This window comes from Doryrhamphus excisus, chromosome 3 (assembly GCF_030265055.1).
Source record: "Doryrhamphus excisus isolate RoL2022-K1 chromosome 3, RoL_Dexc_1.0, whole genome shotgun sequence".
NCBI classification, from domain to species: Eukaryota; Metazoa; Chordata; class Actinopteri; order Syngnathiformes; family Syngnathidae; genus Doryrhamphus; species Doryrhamphus excisus.
Window position 1 is genome coordinate 12215198 of NC_080468.1, and position 25665 is coordinate 12240862.

Sequence of the window (25665 nt, forward strand, 5' to 3'; positions counted from 1 at the left end):
TGTATACATTGTATCATATGTGTGTGTTGTTGTTTTGAAACACCCACTAGGACTTTTGTGTCTGTACCTGTGTAAACGTTCTAAATGCTGCTTGAGGATGCAAACGTCATTGTGAAGTGATTGGCAGACTAGCTTCAAGTACATATAAACTGTGCCTTTCAGTATTTTTTTGTAATGTTTCCAGTTTTTTTTTACAATGTGTGAATAAAACACAAAAAATAAAGAGTGGGCTATTTCTTTTTATTTTAATGACATTATATAGAGTGGAACCTCAGTTGGTTACCTTGTTTGTTTTTTTATTATTGGAAAAGGGGGTTAGTGTACAATATGGCTACTTTATATAGCCTGCTAGTACATGCTAACAGGAAGTAGTCGGGTTGCCAACCGTCAGTTCTGATTGAGCTGAAAAGGGACGCATATCAGTGGTTTTCCATTGGCAGCAGCTTGCCACAGGCTAAGCCAATCGATGCCAGCGTGTCTGATCGCTCACCTTTCAAAGTCATTGCAGTTCGACTTTTCTGGCATCTTTGGTTATGCCCTTTGCCTTGGCTGTCAAATCACTCTCCTACGGCTTGGCGGCAGCTAGTTAGCAAGTTCTAAGTGTATCTAAAAAAAACAAAAACAACGGTGTTTAACGGCAGCACGTTTTTGTCGTTTTTGGATGGGGAAGCTACAAGTGGCTACTACGTTCATAAGGTATATGCTAACTTGTTAGTAATGCTAGCTCACTCTTTTAACAACTGCTCACTGTTGTTTATTCTGTTTGCTAACCGAGTACATTTTCCCCATAAGAAATAATGAAGCGAATCAAATGAATCATTTTAGGAAAGGCAAAAATGTTAACACAAAATGCGTTTTTATAGTTTTAAAGTTATAGTTTTAAAGGCAAATAACATTGAAAAGGATAAATCAACATATAAGGTTACTTTAACCCTCATTGAAGATGTTATTCTTGCCAAAGACACAATGTGGTAGCATCAACACAGACACCACCTTCCTGTTTTGTCAGTGAGTTATTGTTGTAGTGATGATCGGTTATTGAACGAGTCGTTCAAAACTTGCAGGTTTTTTACTGAGCCAGGACTCTTGGGTATTCGTCTCTGCTAACTTGTTCACTTAGCATGCACGCTGCTTAAAAAGGAACACGCCATTAATTGTGCAACTGTTACTCAAACTGTATTTTTATAAATGTATAGACGAGTGAATTGCGAACCTGATCACGAGAGTTGGGTTGGTGGACTTGTTACACGTGTGCGAGTTTCTAACCTCAATAATGCAAAATGGTTACAAGTACCAGCATGAACTGTTCCATCAAGAATCACATCTTAGAATTGTATGTATCTGCATGTAAAATTTTAGTTAATAAAAAAAAAAGTGTTTTGTATCAACATTTTAGAATTTCCGGACCCGATTTAATGGGGTTCTTGTCCGAGTACGTTTTGGATGGAGTCAGACCTTCTGGAACGGATTCATGCCGCTAACCAAGGTTCCACTGTATGTGATAGAGTCTGTGTTTTTATGCAGTAATTCAGTAGTTCGCCAGCTTTGCGTGTGATGGAGAGATCTGGGCGTGGGTCGACGGTCGACTTCCATGCTCGGCTTCCTGTGGGGAAATAGTGAACATTCCAGACTGTAAACCCTCTCCCCTCTGGAATAATATGGACTCTGCATAGCAGCTATGCCACCCTGGCCATAACGCACATATGGGAATACTTGCTATGCATTATCACGGCCACACACCTCCTCAGTGTTGTTTGCTTGCATCACGAGCCAGTGCATTCACGTGACATCCCAACGCTGGCGGATCATCCGGCACGTTAAGAAGCAGATTAGTGTTGATTAGTTCAATAAGCTTCAAACGTGGGCTGTATCTTGACCTACTTGAGGTGAAAATACACTTGAACAACTTAATTTTGTTTGTTTTTGATTATATTATGACTTTTTATTATTGTATTATTATTAAATAATGTATAATATAATATATAATAGTATATAATATAAATATTATTATTTTATTATATTTATATTATTTGTGTATTTATTTTTGTACTTATTTTTTTATATATTTTTTGTTTTTATTTTATTTATTTTTCTCATCAAAATACAACTTTTTTTCTTAATATTTTGACTTTATTCTTGTAAAATTACAGCTGTTCCATTTCTGCAATTGTTTATTTTTTTATTTTCCAACTATTTCAACTTTCTTCTTGTCATAATTCTGACTTTATTCCCATATTTTTTTACTTTATTATAATAACACAGTAAAAAAAGAATATATTAAATTCTTCATTATTAAATTATTTCAACATTATCCCATTCAAGTATAAAGACACTTCACGCTACCATGCTAGGTGCAGGTAATGTCAGCATGTTAACGTTAGCTTATTAGCCTTTTTCACCATTTTTACAGACTTACAGAAACACTTAGTGCTATTATGCTACGTGGTGGCATGCTAATGTTAGCATCTTACTATTGCTATTTATGAATACAGTCTTATATGGTAAGTGATAGCATGTTAGCATTGCTAGCATAGTAACATAGCATAGCATAGCATCATAGCATTTTTAGCCATTTTCAATAGTTTTGACATCAACACTTATGGCAACCATGCCAGGTGCTAACAAGATGCTAACATTAGCATTGCTAACAGTAGCATTTTAACTGTTTTCATCAGTAGAAACCTATATAAACACTTGGTGCTCTCCTGTTAGGTGTTAGTATATTAGAGTCAGCATGCTAATGTTAGCATTTTTTTTACATTTTTGTAAGTATTAGCACACAACTCTTAGCTCTATCGTGCTGGGTGTTGCATGGAAGGGTTTGCATGTTAGCATTGTTAGCTTGCAATATTTAGCCATTTTCATAAGTAGAGACTTATCGAAACGCTTAGTTCTGTCATGCTAGGTACATTGATTTTAAATTTTGACATCGTTCATCGTGACTTTGCCTCTTCTGCTCAGACATTTCCTGCTTTTTTTTCCCCTGCATCCATTCATTTACGTCACGCATTGAAATTATATTTTTAGTATGTGCCATGGGCCGCACTTTGGATACCTTTGATCACAGTGGACAAATTCATATGTCACATGTCCTCCGCAGTGAAATATGAGTGCTTGTGTTCTCCTAATGACCACAATCAGTGCCAAAAGTCTGACATGTTTGCCAGTGGCATTCTGACCTGCCCCATTAAGGCGTGATTGGTGCAAGATTGGCTTTAAGATAACCCCACATGTAATTGACAGCAAACACGACAGCACGCGGCGTAGGTTTCATCGGGCCGTGGCGTCTTCCGCTTTTTCACATATCCAGCTGGACTTGATTTTCTTTCTGCGATGCAAAGAGGCTTTCTTGCTCTTAAATGCTTTACACACTAATAATGGAATCCGTTTCATGTGGTCGGAGTGTTGTTGTGTTCCCACTACAGTTTAAACCCTATTAATTATCCTCTGTGATTTACAGATCCTTATTTACGCTACCCAGTCTTGAGCGTCACAAGCAATTAGATGGATAAACTATTTGATTTTGCCATCAAACAAACTCAAACAGTTTTCTTTCCTCCCCAGAGCTGATTCTTGTCTTACGAGTGTGTGGGAACTTAAAATGATGAAAGTGTATGTAATATTGAGGAAACTAGTTTGAGTAGAAGTTTGGCCCATCTGTTCCTGGAGTCAACATGAAGCTTGTCACAGAGTTTAATGTCACATGATGTCATTGGCAGAGGATTGTGAGGTCATGACTTCTCCCACCTCCGACAGATGGATGGATGCTGAAAGGAAGCGGAGGCACAAGCACCCGATGCCCTGACTGATACAGTACGGGACCTCATTATAGTTGATGATCCATCATGTTGCGCCATCAAGTCTCTAATCAGTCCATGCAATCTCATTGCACCTATCCTATTTATTTTTTAAAAGGAAGGTAACATGGAAACTAAAAATATCATATAAGACCCAGCAACAGTGGAAAAAAATCTGCAGTAATTTTACCAGAATGAAGTGGAAAAAAGTAATGGTAATTGTTTTATTTCATTTGAACATGCATCAGATTACAACTGAATGCATCACATAATCAGTTCACAGTTCCCCATGTCCAAAAGGAGTAGGAAGAAGCAAAGCTTATTAAATCCTACCCCTCCATCTGGTACTTTTACAATCAGTTACTGTTACATTTGTACACTTCCTGCTTTCCTAATATAGTTTAAGTATTTTATTTATTTATGTTTAGTTTAGTTTAGTTTAATCTAGTCTAGTTTAGTTTACATAATCAGTTCACAGTTCCACATGTTCGAAAGGAGTAGGAAGAAGCAAAGCTTATTAAATCCTACCCCTCCATCTGGTACTTTTACAATCAGTAACTGTTACATTTGTTCACTTCCTGCTTTCCTAAAATAGTTTAAGTAATTTATGTTTAGTTTAGTCTAGTCTAGTCTAGTCTAGTTTAGTTTACATAATCAGTTCACAGTTCCACATGTCCAAAAAGGATTAGGAAGAAGCAAAAACTTATTAAATCCTACCCATCCATCTGGTACTTTTACAATTAGTAACTGTTACATTTGTTCACTTCCTGCTTTCCTAATATAGTTTAAGTTTCTTTTTCACATATTGAAATGCTATGGCTTTTTAACGTAGTCCTAGCATATAAGTGTTTCAAATGTAGTTCTTCCCTGAGATCATATTTCTCCTCTCTTGTAGAGAAGTATTAAATGACATTATTAGGTAATTGGTTATTTTTAGCCTTATGCATTATTTTAGCTGTTTGAAGATGAACTATATCAGCAAGTTTAAGTATTTGTGATTTCAGAAATAAGGAGTTAGTATGTTCTCTGTAGGCGGCATTATGAATTATCCTTACTGACCTTTTTTGCAGTACATTTAGCGAGTGAAGATTGCTTTTACAGTTATTTCCTCATATTTCCACACAAAGTTGAAAGCTAACAAGAAAAAGTCGTATAAAGAAACAATAGAATTTGTGAAGATTATTTAAGAAGATCTTTGGCAATCATGTGAAGACAAGAAAGCAAAATAAAACACAAGTTACTCGAAAGATGGTTTGGTTGCTTCCAAGCATACAAATGTGCCAAATCCCTTGTGTGCAAAGAGAACTTCATTGTTCTGTCATTTTGGATTAAAGTTAAAGCGAACTACCCAGATGTTTCCACAAGGGCATTGAAGACATTGTTGCCCTTCCCATTCGATTACTTAACAAAAACACAATGTTCCTGTCACTGGAGCACGTAATCGTTTTCTCTCTCTGCAAAACAACATCCAGACACGCAGCAATGATGAGCCAGTGTCCATTGTGTGTTTTTACATGGAGCTACCACTTATTGTGGTTGTAGTTTGTACTGATCTACACCTGCAGAGAGATGGTCGTATCCAACATCTAAAGTTACCAAAATATTATTATTTTTTTATGACAGTACGCACCCACCATCATACAAATGATCATATATGATCACAATATACTGTACCTCACCAGCAATCCACCAATAGACAGTGGATCTATGTACTACTTGCATGTTGGTGATTCAGCATTCATGATTTTTTGGTCAAATTTTTTTTTTCTTTCAGAAAATAGGCCATACTTTCCACATTCCTCATTCATAACATAAAAAAAATGTATAAATATGTGAGCATACAGCTAGAACCACGATATATGTGACTTTAAGACAGCTCGTTAGAATTGACCTGTAGCAGCAGGTTAGCAATATAGAGAGTGGCCGACAGCAGCTCCCGTGTGAATGTCTCTGCTTGTTGATATACACATTGAAGTCCATTGTGAATCTCTCCTTAACCATTCATTCATTCATTTTCTACCGCTTTTTCCTCACGAGGGTCGCGGGGGTGCTGGAGCCTATCCCAGCTGTCTGCGGGCGAGAGGCGGGGTACACCCTGGACTGGTCGCCAACCAATCACAGGGCAAATATAGACAAACAACCATTCACACTCACATTCATACCTATGGACAATTTGGAGTCGCCAATTAACCTAGCATGTTTTTGGAATGTGGGAGGAAACCGGAGTACTCGGAGAAAACCCATGCATGCACGGGGAGAACATGCAAACTGAGATGGCCGAGGGTGGAGTTGAACCCTGGTCTCCTAGCTGTGAGGTCTGCGCGCTAACCACTCGACCGCCGTGCCGCCCTCTCCTTAACCACAAATAATGAAATTATAGTAGCATTCTCTAGGTGTCACTCACATTACAATGATGAGATAATACCCGGTCAATGCTAACATTTGAGTATTACGTATATCTTAGATAGCTTGGTTTGTATTATGCCTGCTATATTGGGTAATGCAAGTGTAAAAGTGACTATAGGGGTGTTATTTTATGTTTAGAGGACTCTAAAAACATCACATTTTCTCGTGTAATACGAGAAAGTCACTTTGCAATAAACAGCTCTTCATTCTTCAGGTTTCTTTAACTTCCTTTGTGTCAGTGCAATGTAAACATGATGTGGGAGGCCAAATCTCTTGCATCACAACCTTTCTTGAGTGGGATTAGGCATTGGATTGTTAATGCTGTTGACCGGAGGGCTCTTGGCTTAACGTCTCCATTGTAAGACTTGACATGTTGACATTTTGGATGCAAAGCTAAGAAGAGTCTTTATTTATAAGGCACTTAGGGTTTTTATGCATTTATCAGTCAAAGTGGATCAAGTATGTCAATTAAAAATAGTTCAGTCAACAGGATGTTGACCATCGGTATACAAGATCACATATCTAATATCAAAATATTTACTTGGAAAAGCGGCATCTATTCTCCATAAAGGGACTTTTGGAGCTGCGGTGCTTTTTGCACAACATTCCAAATGATTCCCTCCCAAAGAGCACAAATTTCTATTTTTAAATGTTGTCATATCATTGGTCTGTTCATGTCAACAAATGATCAAAGTTGGAGTTTTTTACTTTTTATAGTATTTTTGTCTTAGTTTCCCAGTCGTATCATCCTTGAATGCATAAACACTGGCAAGTAGGAGGGTTTAAAGTGATGGTCCAGGGGCCAGTTTTGGCATACAGCTAATTTTTACGGCCCTTGATTTCACAGCTGGTCACGTATATGAATATTTAGCACTATTATGCTAGATTTTAGCATGCTAACATTAGCATAGTAGCCTTTATATCCATGTTCACAGCCGGTCACGTATATGAATACTTAGCACTATTATGCTAGATTTTAGCATGCTAACATTAGCATAGCAGCATTACTAGCCGTTTTCATAGGTAGACACATATATAATTATATAATAGGTGTTAGCATGCTCATGTTAGCATTGATAGCATGCTAATCAGATCAGAAAAGGTTTTTCAGATCAAATCAGATAATATTAGCATAGTAGTATTTTTTTGCCATTTTCACATGTAGACTGTGATATAAACACTTAGCAATATCATGCTAAGTGTTGACATGTATGGCTTTTGGTCTGCGATTTCCGAGTGCTTTTCTAGTATTAGTATTTGCTTTCTCACCTATAACAGCAGTCCCGAACACGTTTTAATCCATGGACCGTTTCGTGTTCCAACAAACCAGAATTCCTGGCTGCTGTGAATCAAAGTGGGAGGAATACACTACCCAAGACACTTCACTTGTGTTCTTTTATGTTAACCTTTCCCTTCATTATATCTCCCAAGTGTGAAGCATACTCTTCTGATGGCAAAGGAAGGTGAAATTGGACATTGGAAGGCGGAGAAATCGCGACCAACAATGTCTGCATCTCGCTACCATCATCAAGGATAAACATGCTGTCGTTGAGCATGTGAAAGGATCTGCTCCTATGGAAAGGAAAGTGATAACTAAAGAGCCTTCGGCCTATCTCTCCCTCCTTTGCAACACCCTTTCATTGTGCAAGACAATGACAGGGATAAAAGTAAGTACCTGTTTTATTATAGTTTCTATTTAATCTAATTTAATATTTCTTACTTTATTTAAGTTCAACTTACACTAAAACCCAACTTCCAATGCCATTGTAAGAATAGAACTCCTTTTAAAGGCGACTACCGCAGCAACATTGATGTATTGTATTGCATTAAATACACTGAAATCACAAAAGTAAATACTGTTAAAAAGGTCTTTGCTGACCAGAAACAGATACTGTGAACAGTTTCTGAGCTAATGCTTCAATCATAATAAAAACACGGTGCCCTAGCAATGAGGTTTTTGGATGTTTTGATTTTTTTTTTTCGTTCAAAATTGGATTTTACTGTAACATTCAACCCTCCCAAACATGCTCTCATGTTACACGAAGCTGTTCAAAGAGGGACTACACACACACAAATCCCATCGCCTCGAACCCCCAAAAATGTAGCCCCCCAACCACCACCAGCCTGATTTCCAACCCCCAAATCCCAAAGCAGCCCCCCCCCTCTCCACTCTTCTTTTCTCTCTCTCTCTCTACTGAGGAATTTGGAACAAATTACCTCCATATGTGTCTGAAGGAGCCCCATGGGAAGACGGCCAAGAAGAATATACTGCTGACGGAACACAAACATTGACTTCATCAAACATGGAGCTCTGATGCTCTCCATATGCTCACCTGGCACGGCGGGTCGCTCGCTGAATGGAGCATGGCGACATCTCGCCACTGTGCCTCCTTATCTTCCGGTGCCACATGTTGTTTGATAAGGCTGGCTGTTTGGTGGGTCGCTCTTGATGGGCGTACGAGGAAGGTTTCAGGCCTTTTGAGTGAGACGTTTTAATGACTTCATGAATTGGTAACGCTTGTGTGGACACTCACTGGTCATGACTTCTAAAAATGGCGTCCAATATACAGGTTGCATAACAAATTTGCCTTCACAAAGATAATAATAGTCATTATTAACTCTTTCAGTACCAAAGAGGTATTCATATATGATCCCGAACGCCCGATCCTAAAGACGTATTGATACATCTTTTTTTGTGCAAGGCAAAAAGAGGTGATGATGAAATTGCACATAAATGAATGTCACCTTTACAGCAGTTTTAGGATACATAAACGGCCACAAGGTGGCAGAAGTGCATTTGAAATGTATCTTTTCACAAAAAGCTTTTTTAGTCGGGAACTAATATTTTCCTGAAACTTACCAATGTTCTACTGCTGATTACTAACGAACGGAAAACGTTAGAGTGTTAGAGTGTGAATGGTTGTTTGTCTATGTCTATTGGTTGGCGACCAGTCCAGGGTGTACCCCGCCTCTTGCTCAAAGACAGCTGGGATAGGCTCCAGCACCCTCCGCGACCCTCGTGAGGAAAAAGCGGTAGAAAATTAATTAATGAATGAATGGAGAAAACATGTGAAATGTATCTTTTCACAAAAAGCTTTTTTAGTCGGGAACTGATATTTTCCTGAAACTTACCAATGTTCTATTGCTGATTACTAAAGAACGGAAAAAGTTAGAAACAAACTTTTTCTGTTGTAAGACGAGAGTCTAACCTTTTTTTTTTGTGTAAATTCCATATCACACAATATTTTATACCCTCGGGCATCTCTGTGTGGAGTTTCCATGTTCTCCCCGTGGGTTTCCTCCCACATTCCAAAAACATGTTAGATTAATTGGCGACTCCAAATTGTCCATAGGTATGAATGTGAGTGTGAATGGTTGTTTGTCTATATGTGCCCTGTGATTGGCTGGCCACCAGTCCAGGGTGTACCCCGCCTCTTGCCGAAAGACAGCTGGGATAGGCTCCAGCACCCTCGCGACCCTCGTGAAGAGTCAAAATCATCTAGAATGAAACACTGCGAGAAACACAACTGCAGACCATATACATAATAAATTAATAGCTGTCAATCAAAACTGAACATCTCTTTTGATCCAGTTTCAGAAGTAGGATCTCACTGTAGGTGTACCTATTGTTGTGACCAGTGAGTTCATGTCGTGACCTTGTTGAGAAAAGACCCCCAGGGGCCTTTTTGTATGTTTTCATCCAGTAACCCGAGAAAGAGCAGAGGGGGGAAACATGACACACGGCAGAAAAATAAAAAAAGAAATTGACTTCTAATCTCAGGTACCACCCTCACCCCCTCAACGCTCCTTATGTTGCCTTTGGAACGCCGCCAGATGCCTTTTGATTGTTGTTCGCCTTCTTTCTCGTGTCACTCGACAGGCGCTCACTTGTGACCTTTCCAGCAATGAATACGCGTCTTGGGAGAAAGATCGCTTACAAGGCGGGAGCCTTTTTACAGGTTCCTGGGGAGAGAAAAAAAAATCACCCAATCAAGCGATGCAATATTTCACTTCATCGTGAATGTGACTCTTCCGTCACGGCTGACCCCCACCATCATGGCATGTGTGCCACTGGGATGTGAGGGGGCGTGGGGTGCTCCAAGCTGTGCCGCAGCTATACAGGCTGTCAGCGGTGTGTATCTCCTCACTATCTCTATCAGAGAACGTGAGGGGGGTAGAGAACCTCAAATATTTGGCAAGAAAACCACTTAAGTTGCAGGAAGGGGAGCTATTGTGTTGCGTTGCACTTGGCCGTTAAAAGCAGGATGAGGAATCTAATAAATAAAGGGTCTCCGTGTGCAAGACGTTCACATCTGCGAACACACAAACGCTTAAAAACAATGATGTGGCAAACTATTTGACAATAGTCCATTGACCTTACTGACTCAGAATATTATCATGTGGCCGGAATCACAAGACAAACTTTCATTTGACCTTTGAGAGGCGAAACATACGAATACGAAACTGTAGACAAAGGAAATAAATGACAAATGGATATTTATATTAACATGTTTAGCATTTTTTAGTCATTCTAGCCCTTCCATGGTACTTTTTCATGGTCAAGGAATATTGTGTGATATGGAATTTACCAAAAGAAAGGTTAGACTCTCGTCTTACAACAGAAAAAGTTTGTTTCTAACTTTTTCCGTTCTTTAGTAATCAGCAACAGAACATTGGTAAGTTTCAGGAAAATATCAGTTCCTGACTAAAAAAGCTTTTTGTGAAAAGATACATTGCACATGTTTTCTCCATTCATTCATTTTCTACCACTTTTCCTCACGAGGGTCGCGGGGGTGCTGGAGCCTATCCCAGCTGTCTTCCGACAAGAGACGGGATACACCCTGGACTGGTCGCCAGCCAATCACAGGGCACATATAGACAAACAACCATTCACACTCACATTCATACCTATGGACAATTTGGAGTCACCAATTAACCTAGCATGTTTTTGGAATTTGGGAGGAAAACCGGAGTACCCGGAGAAAACCCACGCATGCACGGGGAGAACATGCAAACTCCACACAGAGATGGCCGAGGGTGGGAATCTAAATATGTAGGATGAATAATTATGGTGTAAATCACAATGGGGGGGGACTATGGCGCTGGTGGAGGTCTGTGCTCTCAAGAGTGCTTTTCTAGTTTTTTTTACATGTTTTACCTTTATTCATCCATCCATCCATTTTCTTCCGCTTATCCGCAGTAGCAGTCTCAGTCCGGAAGCCCAGAGTTCCTGGTCACGGACCACCTACTCCAGGTCCACCGAGAGGACACCAAGGTATTCCCAGGCCGGCTGTGAGACATTATCACTCCAGCGTGTCCTACGTCTGCTCCTGGGTCTTCTCACGGTATGGGGCATGCCCAGAACACCTCCTCATAGAGGTATCCGGACAAGATGCCCGAACCACCTCAACTGGTTCCTGTCAATGTGAAGGAGCAGCCGCTCTACTATGTGCCCCTCCCAGATGACCCAGCTTCTCACCCTGTCTTTTAGGGTAAGTCCAGATACCCTACAGTGTAAACTCATACGCTTTCCGAATTGACCTTTCCGAAAGCAATGGTACACATGGAAAGGAATATTCCAATCGCGTGTCTACATGCGCCGCTATAATCAACCAGAATAGTCAATGGGGCATGCGCAGTAAAGCGTAAACACCAACATCACGTGATACCGACTTCCTCCAGTTTTTCTTTCACTTGTTGGAATAACTCCGTATTGCCAGTTTTTCCTTCGTCCAGTCTTGAAATTTAGTTAGAATCAAAAACAAACTTTTCGCAGCGGTCCGGTGCCGATTGCTCGCCTCCATTTTTTTAAACTGAAGAACGTCCTGAGCTGCGTGTTACGTCATATCTCAGCATTCCCTGAAAGAACGCACCCGGGAACAGGAAAAGATAAAGTTCAAATCTTGCTAATATTTTATAATTAAGCTCGGCACATGTTTTATATAGATATATATTTTCTTTTTTAATAAAACTGGACTTGTGAATGGCCTATAGAAGGGTTTAGATTCTGTTCCACAGATGGCGCTAATGCACACGAAAGCTGCTTGCCAACCGCCAATAAACAACAGAAGAAGAAAAACACCACGAAGAAAAACTTTCCGTTTGAGCGGGTACAAGATACCTCAATCGGATTGGGGAAAGGAATATTCCACCCCTGGGAATACGATTATATATTCATTCGGATTGGCACTTTCTTTCGGAATGAGGTGTATACAAACGTTAGATTCTTTCGGTTTGAGCAAATAACCCAAATGGAATTGGAATATTTGGGTCCATGTATACGTGGCTATAGTCTGCAAATAGCAGATCCTAAGGCCCCCGAACTGGACCCCTTGAAGCCTTGGCTGCACCTAGGAATTCTGTCCATAAAAATGACGAACAGAATCGGCGACAAAGGGCAAGACTTGGTAGAGACTAACCTTGACCGGAAACAAACAGGCTTGACTTACTGCTAGCAATGCGATGTACACGCCACCAATTCCATACCAGACCAAACCAGTTTAGACCAGTTTAGCTCCCATTTAGTACCCTTGCAAGGATGTAGCGCTGGTCCAGTGTTCTGCGACTGTGCGTCTGTGGGAATTTTGTTGTCCATTCTTTCAGAAAAACATTTGTGAGGTCAGAGGTGATTGATGTTGGACATGAGAGAGGTTCTGCTGGCTCAGTTTTAGTTCATCCCAACGGCGTTTGATAGACCTTGCTTTGTGCACTGGGGTGCAGTCAAGCTGGATCCCAAACGGGTCTTTCCCCAACTATTCCCACAAAACGAGAAACTAAATCGTCCAGTGTGTTATGCAAAGTTCATAACTTTATCCCACTCCATCTGATGCATTGCTTCATGATCACGGCTACGAGTTATACAAAGATTTAATGACTCAGCTATGTTTGCAGTAAAATGCTCCATAAACTAGTCTGTGCAGCAAATAATGTACCGTACATCCCAAAAACACACATATATTATAATTTGCACACAAATACTTCAAACATCAATCCATTTTCTACCACTTATCCTGTTCAGGATGTCGGGGAGCCGCAAGTGCTTTCAGGTCATTTGCTTTTCATATAAGACACGGATGTCCAAAACTTCTTCCACCAAGCACATGTAGATATGCTTTGTTTTTCATAATATTATGACTTATAAAAAAAATATTTTCCCTCTGCGAAGCAGAAGCGCAGCTCGGAAGTTATGTTTCTGTCTGTCTGAGTTCAAAATGACTTGAAAAGGACTGAATGGATTTTAATGACATTTTCAGAAATTGTCGGAAATGGAATTTGGGACAACCGGATCACCGTCTGGATCCAGGAATGTTTCAAAAGATTCTTTAACATTGTGACGATAGGACCCGTTTCAGCATTTGTGTATGTAACGCCACAAAAAATCGTCAGAGAACTTGGTCGGGACACCTGACATCATGCCAGGTGTTAGTGCTAGTATGCTAATGCTAGCATGCTAACACTAGCATACTAGCAAAACTAATGGAAACTCATGGATAGACACATTTAGCATACTAGCATTTTTGTGTCATTTACATGGATATCACTATCATGTTAGCATACTAATGTTAGCATGTTAACTACTAGCATGCTAATACTGCGTAGTACCATTTTTAGCTGCTTTGCACTGTCACGCTCTGTGCTATCATAGCAGGTAAACACGATTACGATAGGTGTTAGCATGCTGGCATGAGCATGTTAGCATTTCTAATGTGCTAATATTAAAATACTTGTTTACTTGAGACTACAAAACACATACTTGCTTCTACTTCTGTTAATATAAATAGAAGTATATTTTCTTAGCTTTGGCTGGCTTGTCAATGCTACTATACTGTTATCCTGCTAACACCTAGCATGATAGTGCTAAGTAATCATGAGGTTTTACACATGGAAACGGCAAAAAAAATATTACTATTTATATTAACAGAAGTAGGAGCAAGTCTGTGTTTTGTAAGTCTCAAGTAAACAAGTATTTTAATATTAGCACACTAGAAATGCTAACATGCTCATGCCAGCATGCTAATACCTATCATAATCGTATTTACCTGCTGTGATAGCACTGAGCGTGACAGTGCAAAGCAGCTAAAAATGGTACTGTGCAATATTAGCATGCTAGTAGTTAACATGCTGACATTAGCATGCTAACATTATAGTGCTATCCATGTAAATGCTAGAATGCTAAATGTGTCTATCCATGAAAACAGCAAAAAATGCTCATGTTAGTTTTGCTAGTATGCTAGCATTAGCATGCTAGCGTAAGCATTCTAGCATGAACACCTGGAGACATTCTGTATTTTGTAAGTCTCAAGTGAACAAGTATTTTAATATTAGCACACTAGAAATGCTAACATGCGCATGCCAACATGCTAATACCTATCGTAATCGTGTTTACCTGCTATGATAGCACCAAGCGTGACAGTGCAAAGCAGCTAAAAATGGTACTGTGCAATATTAGCATGCTAGTAGTTAACATGTTAACATTAGCATGCTAACATGATAGTGCTATCCATGTAAATGCTAGTATGCTAAATGTGTATATCCCTGAAAACAGCAAAAAATGCTAATGTTAGTTTTGCTAGTATGCTAGCGTTAGCATGCTAGCGTAAGCTTTCTAGCACGAACACCTGGAGACATTCTGTGTTTTGTAAGTCTCAAGTAAACAAGTATTTTAATATTAGCACACTAGAAATGCTAACATGCTCATGCCAGCATGCTAATACCTATTGTTATCGTGTTTACCTACTATGATTGCACTGAGCATGGCAGTGCAAAGCAGCTAAAAATGGTACTGTGCAATATTAGCATGCTAGTAGTTAACATGCTAACATTAGCATGCTAACACGATAGTGCTATCCATGCAAATGTTAGTATGCTAAATGTGTCTATCCATGAAAACAGCAAAAAATGCTAATGTTAGTTTTGCTAGTATGCTAGCATTAGCATGCTAGCGTAAGCATTCTAGCACAAACACCTGGAGACATTCTGTGTTTTGTAAGTCACAAGTAAACAAGTATTTTAATATTAGCACACTAGAAATGCTAACATGCTCATGCCAGTATGCTAATACCGATCGTAATCGTGTTTACCTGCTATGATCGCACCGAGCGTGACAGTGCAAAGGGCTAACATTAGTATAGTAGCATTGACAAGCCAGCCACAGGCCACAAATGGCTCACGGGCTGCACTTTGGACACCCCTGATGTAAGATTTTATCACTCTGACAAATACTCATGGTGAATATTGGCATTATCTTAAAAGAAGTTATTATTTTTGTTACTTTTGTGCTCATGCTTGTGCTCTTCCAAAGAGAAGTAAACATGGCAGTGATGCCTGGCCTTTCTCTCGGCCGCTGGGAGGAAACCCCTGTTAAGCGTCTCTGCAATAACGTTCCCTGGGGTTATTTATTCAGGAATGTTAATGGGCTTAGAACCTAGTGGCCTCTGGCACGGGGCTCCTTTGGGCTTTTGCCTATCAAGCATTCGATCAAGCGCTGCACAAGCTCTTCGGTGCCGCTGTCATCCCTTGGAGCACCAAAGATGGATGCCGGAGGAAGCTTTTCACGCTGCCTCACACCTTTTAATGTGCTTTCTTGTTTCAGGAACGGGACGTTTGTTTTGCAGAGTATTATGAATGTACTTATTCTATTTGGTGTATGTCAAGTCAACACAATAGTTAGTTTATATACGTATATATATATATATATATATATATATATATATATGTCTCAGCTTATTTCTGCAGTGTCCTGAATGGAAACAGATACATGAACAGGAGGGGTGGGTGGATCGATCTCATTATCAATAGCATTGATGCTAAGGTTTGTGTCAATATCGGATCGATACAAGCTTGATGATATCGCTATTTTTCAATTGTATGTATTTTTAAAAAATTATTCTATTCATGTATTGTACTGTATCATGTATTCATGATTTTTATTGTTCACATTTTTTTTCATTCATTCATTCATTCATTTTCTACCGCTTTTCCTCACGAGGGTCGTGGGGGTGCTGGAGCCTATCCCAGCTGTCTTCGGGCGAGAGGCGGGGTACACCCTGGACTGGTCGGCAGCCAATCACAGGGCACATATAAACAAACAACCATTCACACGCTAACTTTTTCCATTCGTCAGTAATCAGCAGTAGAACATTGGTAAGTTTCAGGAAAATATTAGTTCCCGACTAAAAAAAGCTTTTTGTGAAAAGATACATTTCAAATGCACTTCTGCCACCTTGTGACCGTTTATGTAGCCTACATGCAAACATGCAAACTCCACACAGAGATAGCCGAGGGTGGAATTGAACCCTGGTCTCCTAGCTGTGAAGTCTGCGCGCTAACCATTAGACTGCCGTGCCGCCCATTATTTTTATTTAATTTATAAAATATTTTTATTTTCATTTTTATTTATTTTGCATTATCTTTTTGTTTACTTATTTTGCGGAAAATAATTCAAGCAATCGCAGATTGTTCTCTATAGTCCTACAGCTTGTTCTTTCATAATCTTCTTGGATGTAGGCACACCTGGAGGTTTATTCTTCTTTGGGGATGAATGTGGAGATTTTTTGAGGAGAGTCTAATTGTGCAGTAAAAGTTCAGGATTTCCCTCCCTGACCTGGTCCACTTTGTGTGCATGTGCACAGTGCCTTCTGTAGAACCCAGAGGATTTCCTGGCCCATTGGCCTCATTTGTAATGCCTTTTTTTTCTCCTTCATCAGCAGACTGTGTGCACGTGCATTAAGATGTTAAACTACTTTAGAAAAGGTGTATTTTTACTCTCATGTATGAATTCAAAAGTTGCTTTATATATAGTACAGTGGTGTGATTCCTTCGATTGTCAGTTTGTCAGTTTTCTCTTAAATGTTTCAGATCATTAAATGTAAATATTAGTCAATGACAACACAACTGAAAACTAAATGCAGTTTTTAAATGAATCTTTATATTGAGGAAAAAAAATCCTAACCTGTATTGCCCTGTGTAAAAAAGGGATTGCCCTGCCCCTGTTAAAACATAATTAAAATGAATTGAGATATCAATGTGGATTAAGTTAGCTTTGGGACTCCAGCAAACCACAGTGAGAGCCATTAGCCGCAAAAATCCAAAACATTTACCAGCCATGAGGTCACAAAAGACTCCACAACAACATCCAAAAACCTGCAGGCCTCACTTGCCACAGTGAAGGTCAGTGTTCATGACTCCACTATAAGAAAGACACTGGGCAAAAAGGGGCCTGCATGGCAGAGTTCCAAGACCAAAACCACTGCTGGACAAAAAGAACATTACATAATAACAAAACTTGTGTGTCCCATTAGATCTGGTGTAAAAGTAATGGCACATTTCAGATCATACCAACGGAGGCTGAGTGGTTAGCACGCAGACCTCACAGCTAGGAGACCAGGGTTCAATTCCACCCTCTTCCATCTCTGTGTGGAGTTTGCATGTTCTCCCCATGCATGCGTGGGTTTTCTCCTGGTACTCCGGTTTCCTCCCACATTCCAAAAACATGCTAGGTTAATTGGCGACTCCAAATTGTCCATAGGTATGAATGTGAGTGTGAATGGTTGTTTGTCTGTATGTGCCCTGTGATTGGCTGGCGAACGCGGAACTGAGCAAGTGCACTTAAATTTCGTCTCAATGTGTAAGCGCTACAAGGGTTGCCGCCATAGAAGTGTATTTCTATGAAAAGTTGGAGGTCGAGTTCTTATAAAATGCACTAGTGCCACCTTGTGGCCGTTTTTCCAGCTTCAAACTGTGGAGTTCTGTCATCAGCTCTTTTTGCCTCCTGCGCAAAAAAGACATATCAATAAATCTTTGTGAGCAAATGAGTTCAGGGAGGAAAAAAAAAAGCAAACCTCCGTAGTCCTGCGTGAAAAGGTATTTCCCCTCTGTTAAAACACAAGTGAGATTAATTATCTATCTGTTTGGAAACGGTTATAAAGCCATTTCTCAACCTTTGGGACTCCAGCAAACCACAGTGAGAGCCATTATCCACAAACTGTGACAACATGGAACAGTGGTGAACATTCCCAGGATAGCTAGCTGTTCGATGACCCCAAAAGCTCATCGAAAACTCATCTGAGAGGTCACAAAAGACCCCACAACAACATCCGGAACTCTTGTACTGAACAAGAATGTATTCACTGCGTTCTTTTAATTGGCGACTCCAAATTGTCCATAGGTATGAATGTGAGTGTGAATGGTTGTTTGTCTATATATGCCCTGTGATTGACTGGCCACCAGTCCAGGGTGTACCCCGCCTCTCGCCCGAAGACAGCTGGGATAGGCTCCAGCACCCCCCGCGACCCTTGTGAGGAAAAGCAGTAGAAAATTTTGTGCCATTTACGTGGATAGCACTATCATGTTAGCATGCTAATGTTAGCATGTTAACTATTAGCATTGCATAGTACAATTTTTAGCTGCTTTGCACTATCACGCTCAGTGCTATCATAGCAGGTAAACACAATTACGATAGGTGTTAGCATGCTGGCATGAGCATGTTAGCATTTCTAGTGTGCTAATATTAAAATACTTGTTTACTTGAGACTTACAAAACACAGACTTGCTCCTACTTCTGTTAATATAACTAGTAATATAATTTTTTTTTAGCTGTGGCTGGCTTGTCAATGCTACTATACTAATGTTAGCCTGCTAACACCTAGCATGATAGTGCTAAGTAATCATGAGGTTTTACACATGAAAATGGCAAAAAATATATATTACTATTTATATTAACAGAAGTAGGAGCCATTCTGTGTACCAACGGTAAAATGTTGTGGTAGTAGTGTAGTGGTTGTTATGCAATATGTTTCAAACGTATTCGTTTTATCCACTTCATACTATGAAGGATGAGCACATAAATGAATCTTTATTTTTGCCCTTCATCCTTGCAAGTGAATATGACAAGTTGCCATTATTGCCATTATTTTAGCGTGTAGTGTAAAGTCTCTCCAAGCCCCGGTTGTGCTATCAAAACATTGAAATAGCATGCTATACTTTATACCCAATACCTCTGCTCTTTGCGTATTTCAGACCAGCTGCCCAAATAAACCTGGCCCTACTTTATGATTCACCGTAAATCACTTATAATGGCACAGACAGATGCCGTTAAATGCTATCTGTTCCTAATGAAGGTCTTTCAACAACCTGCACGTTTCTTTTAAAGCAATCTGAAATGTTTGCTCAGGTTTATGATTTCCCTCAAACTGGAAGTTAGGGGCCCGGGACTCGTTAAAAGCATAATCCTCTCTGTGTGCCACTTTTTTTTTTTTTTTTTTACCCATTTTCTTTATGTATGGCCCCTCCGCAGTGAAATTACAACATTCCGTCAAGTATAACAAATTTGCTCATTGATTAAATTGTGTAACCTGTTTGCAGGAAAAAAAAATGTAGATGTCGAACGCCTCCCATAAAATGACATATGACCTTTCTTGTGGAGGTGATGAGTCACTGTGTTGACCTAGGATCAGTTTTCAGGGTTGCTCAGAGTTTGCCTGCCAAGACGTTGCAACCTAATCTCTACTGGACCTCATGGACCTCATGGACCTCATGAATCTTAATCCCGTAGTTGAAATAATCAGTCTCGGACCTTCAACCTTGAAAGCATCATCTAACACCTGTTGAATGAACGCTGCCCCCTAGCGGCCTTGTTCGGTCGGCAGACCGTCTCTTTAGATCAGGGGTCTCAAACTCAATTTACCTGGGGGCCACTGGAGTTAGGCGCTGGGTGAGGCTGGGCCGCATCAGGTTTAAAAAAAAAATATATATATATATATATATATATATATAATATAATATAATAGTCTTCAATGCTTCTTCTATACCCTCCACTTTTTCAGTGCTTTGGTTCTTTGCAAAAGCTCTGATAAAACATTAAATCATAATAAATTATTTTAAATTATTATAAATAAATTTTATTTATTATTAAATTATTAAATAAATGTTTAATGTTACTTTTTTTAAAAATAAGATCAAATAAGATGGAAAAATAAATAAGCAAATCAAAAAACAAATGAAACAAATTAACAAATTATTTTTTATTTATTATTAAATTCTTAAATAAATGTTTAATGTTAATTTTTATTTTTCAACACAAAATAAGATGGAAAAATAAATAAGCAAATCAAAAAACAAATGAAACAAATGAACAAATTAATTTTTATTTATTATTAAATTATTAAATAAATGTTTAATGTTAATTTTTATTTTTTGACACAAAATAAGATGGAAAAATAAATAAGCAAATCAAAAAACAAATTAAACAAATGAACAAATTAATTTGTATTTATTATTAAATTCTTAAATAAATGTTTAATGTTAATTTTTATTTGTCGACACAAAATAAGATGGAAAAATAAATAAGCAAATCAAAAAACAAATTAAACAAATGAACAAATAAATTTTTATTTATTATTACATTATTAAATAAATGTTTAATGTTAATTTTTATTTTTCTACTCAAAATAAGATGGAAAAATAAATAAGCAAATCAAAAAACAAATTAAACAAATTAAACTTTCATATCAAGGCTGGGGCCTCAAACTAGCGTCCGCGAGTTTGAGACCCCTGCTTTAGATGGAAGTCACGTCAGAGCGGTAAGTTATGAGCAAAGGTCACCAAGTGGCAGGCCCAGCAGATGTCCTCTTCCACAGAGACTCCGCTGTGTCCTGTAAATGTGTCGCAGACAGCTTGTGTGGACGGAATATTAATGTATCCGCTTCTTTGCATCCCAACAGGGGGAAAAAACACCAACCTCAACTGTATTTATACCAACAAAGGACTCAGTAAGTATCTGCCTTTAAAAAGGGCTTTGGGCATCCTTGATGTCAGTGTTTCCGGGAGGCTCCTGGGAATGTTGCAGGAAGATTGAGGCCATCACCTGTCTGGAACTGGTGCCCATTTTTTGGAAACTTCCCTTGTTATTCCGTCCGCAAATGTTCTCTGTTCAATTAAGATGAGGGGAACACGCAAGATGGTCCCAAAGAGTGAGCTTATTCCTCTGGAAGAAGTCGTTAACCTGTCAAAAAATGGCAGCTATCATTTTATGCTCCTGGACAACCTGATGTTCCACCTTTCAATGTCCCGTGTTTTATTGGGAAATTTTGTGGCGTTGAAGACGACGATGCCTTCATTTTGCCAAGGATGGTTTTGTGTCGTAACGGACAGCCAATAGGATCCACCTGCTCAGGGCCGTTGATGTTTTTTTTGGGTTTACCACTTCTTTGTTCCAGAACCTTGGATCTTTTAGGAAGTTTCAAATGTGTTTGACTTTGTTCAACTTCAAGAGCAACGGCGAGCTGCGAGAGGCGTTCAAAGAGAGTAAACTTTTTTTCTTCCACCTTTCAATGTCCCATATTTGGTGCTCTACTTCTAATTCCAAATGGGAAATTTGGTGGCGTTGAAGGAGACCAGGCCTGTAAAGCTTCTTCTCTCAGATGCCTTTTTATGGTTATCGGACTGCACTCGGCACCAGGAACAACCTTCATTTTGCCTAGTATGGTTTTGTGTCGTAACGGACAGCCAATGGGATCCTCCTGCTCAGGGCCGTTGATGTTTTTTTTGGGTTTACCACTTCTTTGTTCCAGAACCCTCAGGATCTTTGAGGAAGTTTCAAATGTGTTTGACTTTGTTCAACTTCAAGAGCAACAGTGAGCTGCGAGAGGCGTTCAAAGAGAGTAAGCTTTTTTCTTCCACCTTTCAATGTCCCATATTTGGTGCTCTCCTTCAAATTCCAAATGGGAAATTTGGTGGCGTTGAAGAAGACGAGGCCTGTAAAGCTTCTTCTCTGGCAGATGGTGTCTGATGATTATCAGACTGTACTTGGCGCCAGGAACAACCTTCATTTTGCCGAGGATGGTCTTGTGTCTTAATGGACGGACAGCCGATGGGATCCACCAGCTCAGGGCCGTTGATTTTTTTGAGTGTATCACTTGACTTCTTTGTTCTAGAACCTTTGGGATATTTAAGGAAGTTTCAAAATGACCTGACTGTGTCCAACCTCTACAGCAACGGCTAGGCCTCTTGCTTGTTTGACGCCCCTGCACAACCTAGAAGCTCCATTGTTCCATTGAAGAATCATTGAAGAATCATGATCATATTTTGTCTCCCTTTTTTTTTTTTTTTTTTTGCATTTTTGGAGCTCTACTTAGAACAAAAAGATATTTTTTTAAACCATAACTGTGGCTCTTTCATCTTTCAGTTTAACAGTTCAGGTTGGTGTAGTACAGCACAGTAGTGGATGGTACAGATTGTGCTACTTTGTCACGTGAGTCTAAGTTAAATACAGCAATCTTTGCCTCCCTCTGCTGTAGCTGAAACGGTAATGCAACCTACAAGTGCTCCACATTTGTAGGACCTTCCCCAACAGTTGGGCACAAAAACTTTCTGCGGAATATTTTTTATATTAGTTTTATATTAGTTTTTTTTTACATTAGTTTTCCCTTGTAGAAAGAAGTTTAGAATACATGCGTTTTAAATTTAATTTTGTATTTGTTGGATAGAGGAAAATCAATATTCGTCAGAAATGTCTTGTCTCTGTCGCTGGCCACTTGTCAAGTGTATTATTTATGTTTTTTATATGTTTTGGGTCATTATCTTAGGGTTAGAGTGTTAAAAACGGCTTAGTTGAAATATGGAACATTACATTCCATTAATGTTGTTCAGTAAATTGATTACTATTGTTACTAGGTTGTCAGTCTATGATACGCAACAAGCCACGAAAATTATCTGTTTATAAAACAAAGAAAAGCAGAGGGCAAGGAAACAAGTACTCTACTAGAATAAGTTATTTTTATGCGTCTTTCATCTCGCCCCATGTTGATTCTATTTACAACCAGGCCAACAGAAATGGGAACATCCTTCAACCCTTTAAAGAAATTAGGTCAACCCGACATTTTACAATATTAGACACATTTTAGTGCATTACACTATCAATTATTAATCTTACTTTGGCCACCCCTGTCTTAAACTGTTGGTCCTGTATTTTATTCTGATTATGATAATATAATTTAATGATCTTATAACATTTAAGTACGCTAACGAACTGATACCAGTATCTCCCTCCTCCAATGTTGGCAGGGCCGTGGTCACGTGGTCCTGTATACACGAATTGCGCATGCGCCATCGTCTCGTGCACAATGTGGCAGGTGTCAATAATGACGCTTGTGCGCGAGACCAGGAGAATGAACCTACCGCCATTGTTTGTTTTCCCCGCTAAACCAGCATCTTCTACGCTGTCAATGGCGACACAAGAGATTTTCATAGCTTCTCCGTGGAATGTTCGTGAGCGTAACAAAAACATGAGCGAATGTTGGCTTCGTCTGCTGCTACCAGCAGATGTGACGTCCAAAGGAGCGCGGTTCCATGTTTTCTTCCTAAGTGGAAGCAAACGTCAACATGGAAGAAAACGTTGCTAGTGTTGCGTTTCCAGATTTGAAGGAACTGGAAAGTAAAGTCGGTAGGAAAACACCTGAAAGTCTTTTACTTTGGATGAGGGACGATGTGGACGCGGACGTTGGTACGACAGAGGACCGCCAATATTCTTTCAGCGATACTTTTGCCGGTAAATTGAGCAACTTAAAGCAAGAAATGGTAAATATTATTTCTCTATGTCTTTTATGAAATACTAAAGAGTAGAAGTAATGTCAATCACGTGATATGAAGCCGAGTAAATGTGGGCGATACTAACAATTGTGGTATAAATCTGACAGTGATGTGTCGGTCCGGAAAGAATCGGCTCTACAGCCGGCTCTTTGAAATGAACGGAAGGAGCCGGTTCGCGTCGTTGAATCGTTTTTTTCTGTTAAAGGCGAATGTCGTTGGTCAAGATAACACTCAACTCTGAACCTCACTTCCTGTTTTCCCCTGGGCACACATTTAGGCTGCATTTCCATATCTGCAAATTACTGAACATAAATGGAACGATAGTGTACATTTGTGTACATCACGTACATGTTTTTATTGGCAATTATTTAACCCCAACTTCAAACAGCCTTTGGTGTGACACACATGAGCTAAAGTACTTCCCATCATTCTTCACTGTCCACGCAGAGGTGGATGCGATCGGCCGACGTGAGGATTCTGCGGCAGCTGGTGTCCGTGCACGAGGGTATTGAGGCCATGCGTTGGCTCATGTTGGATCGACGCGCCTTGGCCAGCCGTGACAGCAGTTTAACAGGAAGTGCGAGCAGCCTGGTGATGGCAGAGGAGCCTGGACCCTCAGCATCTTCATGCAGGTGTGCACAGCACAGGAAATGTTTGTCATAAATGTGTACGTTATTGCTTCATTGAAAATTGAAAATTCTATTCTGACAGGGATGTTCCAAGCTCAACTGATGCCGAAAAACTGCCTGGAAGCTTGAAGGCAGAAGGATGGAAAAGCCGGAGCAGTTTCTCGGACTCACAACTTCAGCATTCAGAGGTTTGTACAAAGGCCGATGGAGGTCTCGTCCAATCCACCACGAGGACAACAGGAGACACGAAGGCTGATGAAAAGTCAAGAGAAGAGGTCAAAAATATGGCGAATGAGATTTTGTTTGGGTATGATGCTCAGTGGTGCTGGATAGAGTCTCAGGATGATGTGACTTTTTTATGATTCTGCCAATAGTGCAACTTGAATGAATTATCATTACCCTAAAGCAATTTTTCTACAATAGAAGGCCAGTATTGTTGCGTGAAACTTGAATATGAATGAATATGAATATGAATCAGTTATATCACATATATATATATATATATATATATATATATAGAGAGAGAGAGATATTTTCCTCTTTTGCTTTCATGTAATAGCATTACAAATACTGGTTATTGCATATTGAAATGTATTTTCTGTTCTTTTCTTGAGTGTCTATTAAGGATCGGGACGATATTTGCGTTCTTTACTTGAATCAGTATCGGCCCATACACACGGGGGGTCGCCGATGTATTTTTCTGCGGCATGAAAATTAAGTACGTGTGGTTAAGTTGAAAAAAGTTGAATCCTACTCTGTACAATAGATGTTTTATTTATACTTAATAATAATAATAATACATTTTATTTGTATAGCGCTTTTCAAAATACTCAGACACTTTACAGAAGAATGGAGTTGAATAAAAGCAAGTAAACAGAATAAAAGATACATTAAAATACAACATTCATTTGTTAATACACAGTTAATACACAGGGCGGGGCACAAGTTAAAATATGTTTTATTTTATTTCATATACATCACATGAAGAATTAAAAGCACCAAACACCTTTTTACTTGAAAGTGTTTACTGGAATGTGTGTTTAAGAAAGCTGAATCTGTGTTCAGTGTTTACATTTCAATAAATGTTTGTTTAAACTTGAGACCTGTAATATTTGTTATCATTGTCATTTTTTCATGTAAATTGAGGGAGCAAAAGCAGTATCGGCCACATATATCGGCCCACGTAAAATCGACAGTCGACAATCGACATAATCGGCCATCGGCTAAGTCAGTATCGGAATCGACCC

The 25665-nt window shown here is 39.3% G+C and overlaps 1 protein-coding gene across 3 annotated transcripts; it reads left to right on the forward strand.

Moving 5' to 3' along the window:
• Positions 1–471: 471 nt before the first annotated feature.
• Positions 472–25644, forward strand: LOC131125742 (leucine rich adaptor protein 1-like). Of its 3 annotated transcripts, XM_058067576.1 has the most exons (6): positions 472–696; positions 7482–7557; positions 7635–7870; positions 11404–11695; positions 24237–24421; positions 24501–25644. In XM_058067576.1, exons 4-6 carry the CDS (start codon positions 11651–11653, stop codon positions 24778–24780), a joined length of 510 nt encoding a protein of 169 aa, XP_057923559.1. In that variant the 5' UTR covers positions 472–696; positions 7482–7557; positions 7635–7870; positions 11404–11650; the 3' UTR covers positions 24781–25644. The 3 variants fall into 3 exon arrangements, with proteins under 3 accessions (XP_057923559.1, XP_057923557.1, XP_057923556.1); XM_058067574.1 differs by lacking the exon at positions 7482–7557; XM_058067573.1 differs by lacking the exons at positions 472–696; positions 7482–7557; positions 7635–7870; positions 11404–11695 and adding an exon at positions 23320–23777.
• The last annotated feature ends 21 nt before the right edge of the window (positions 25645–25665 follow it).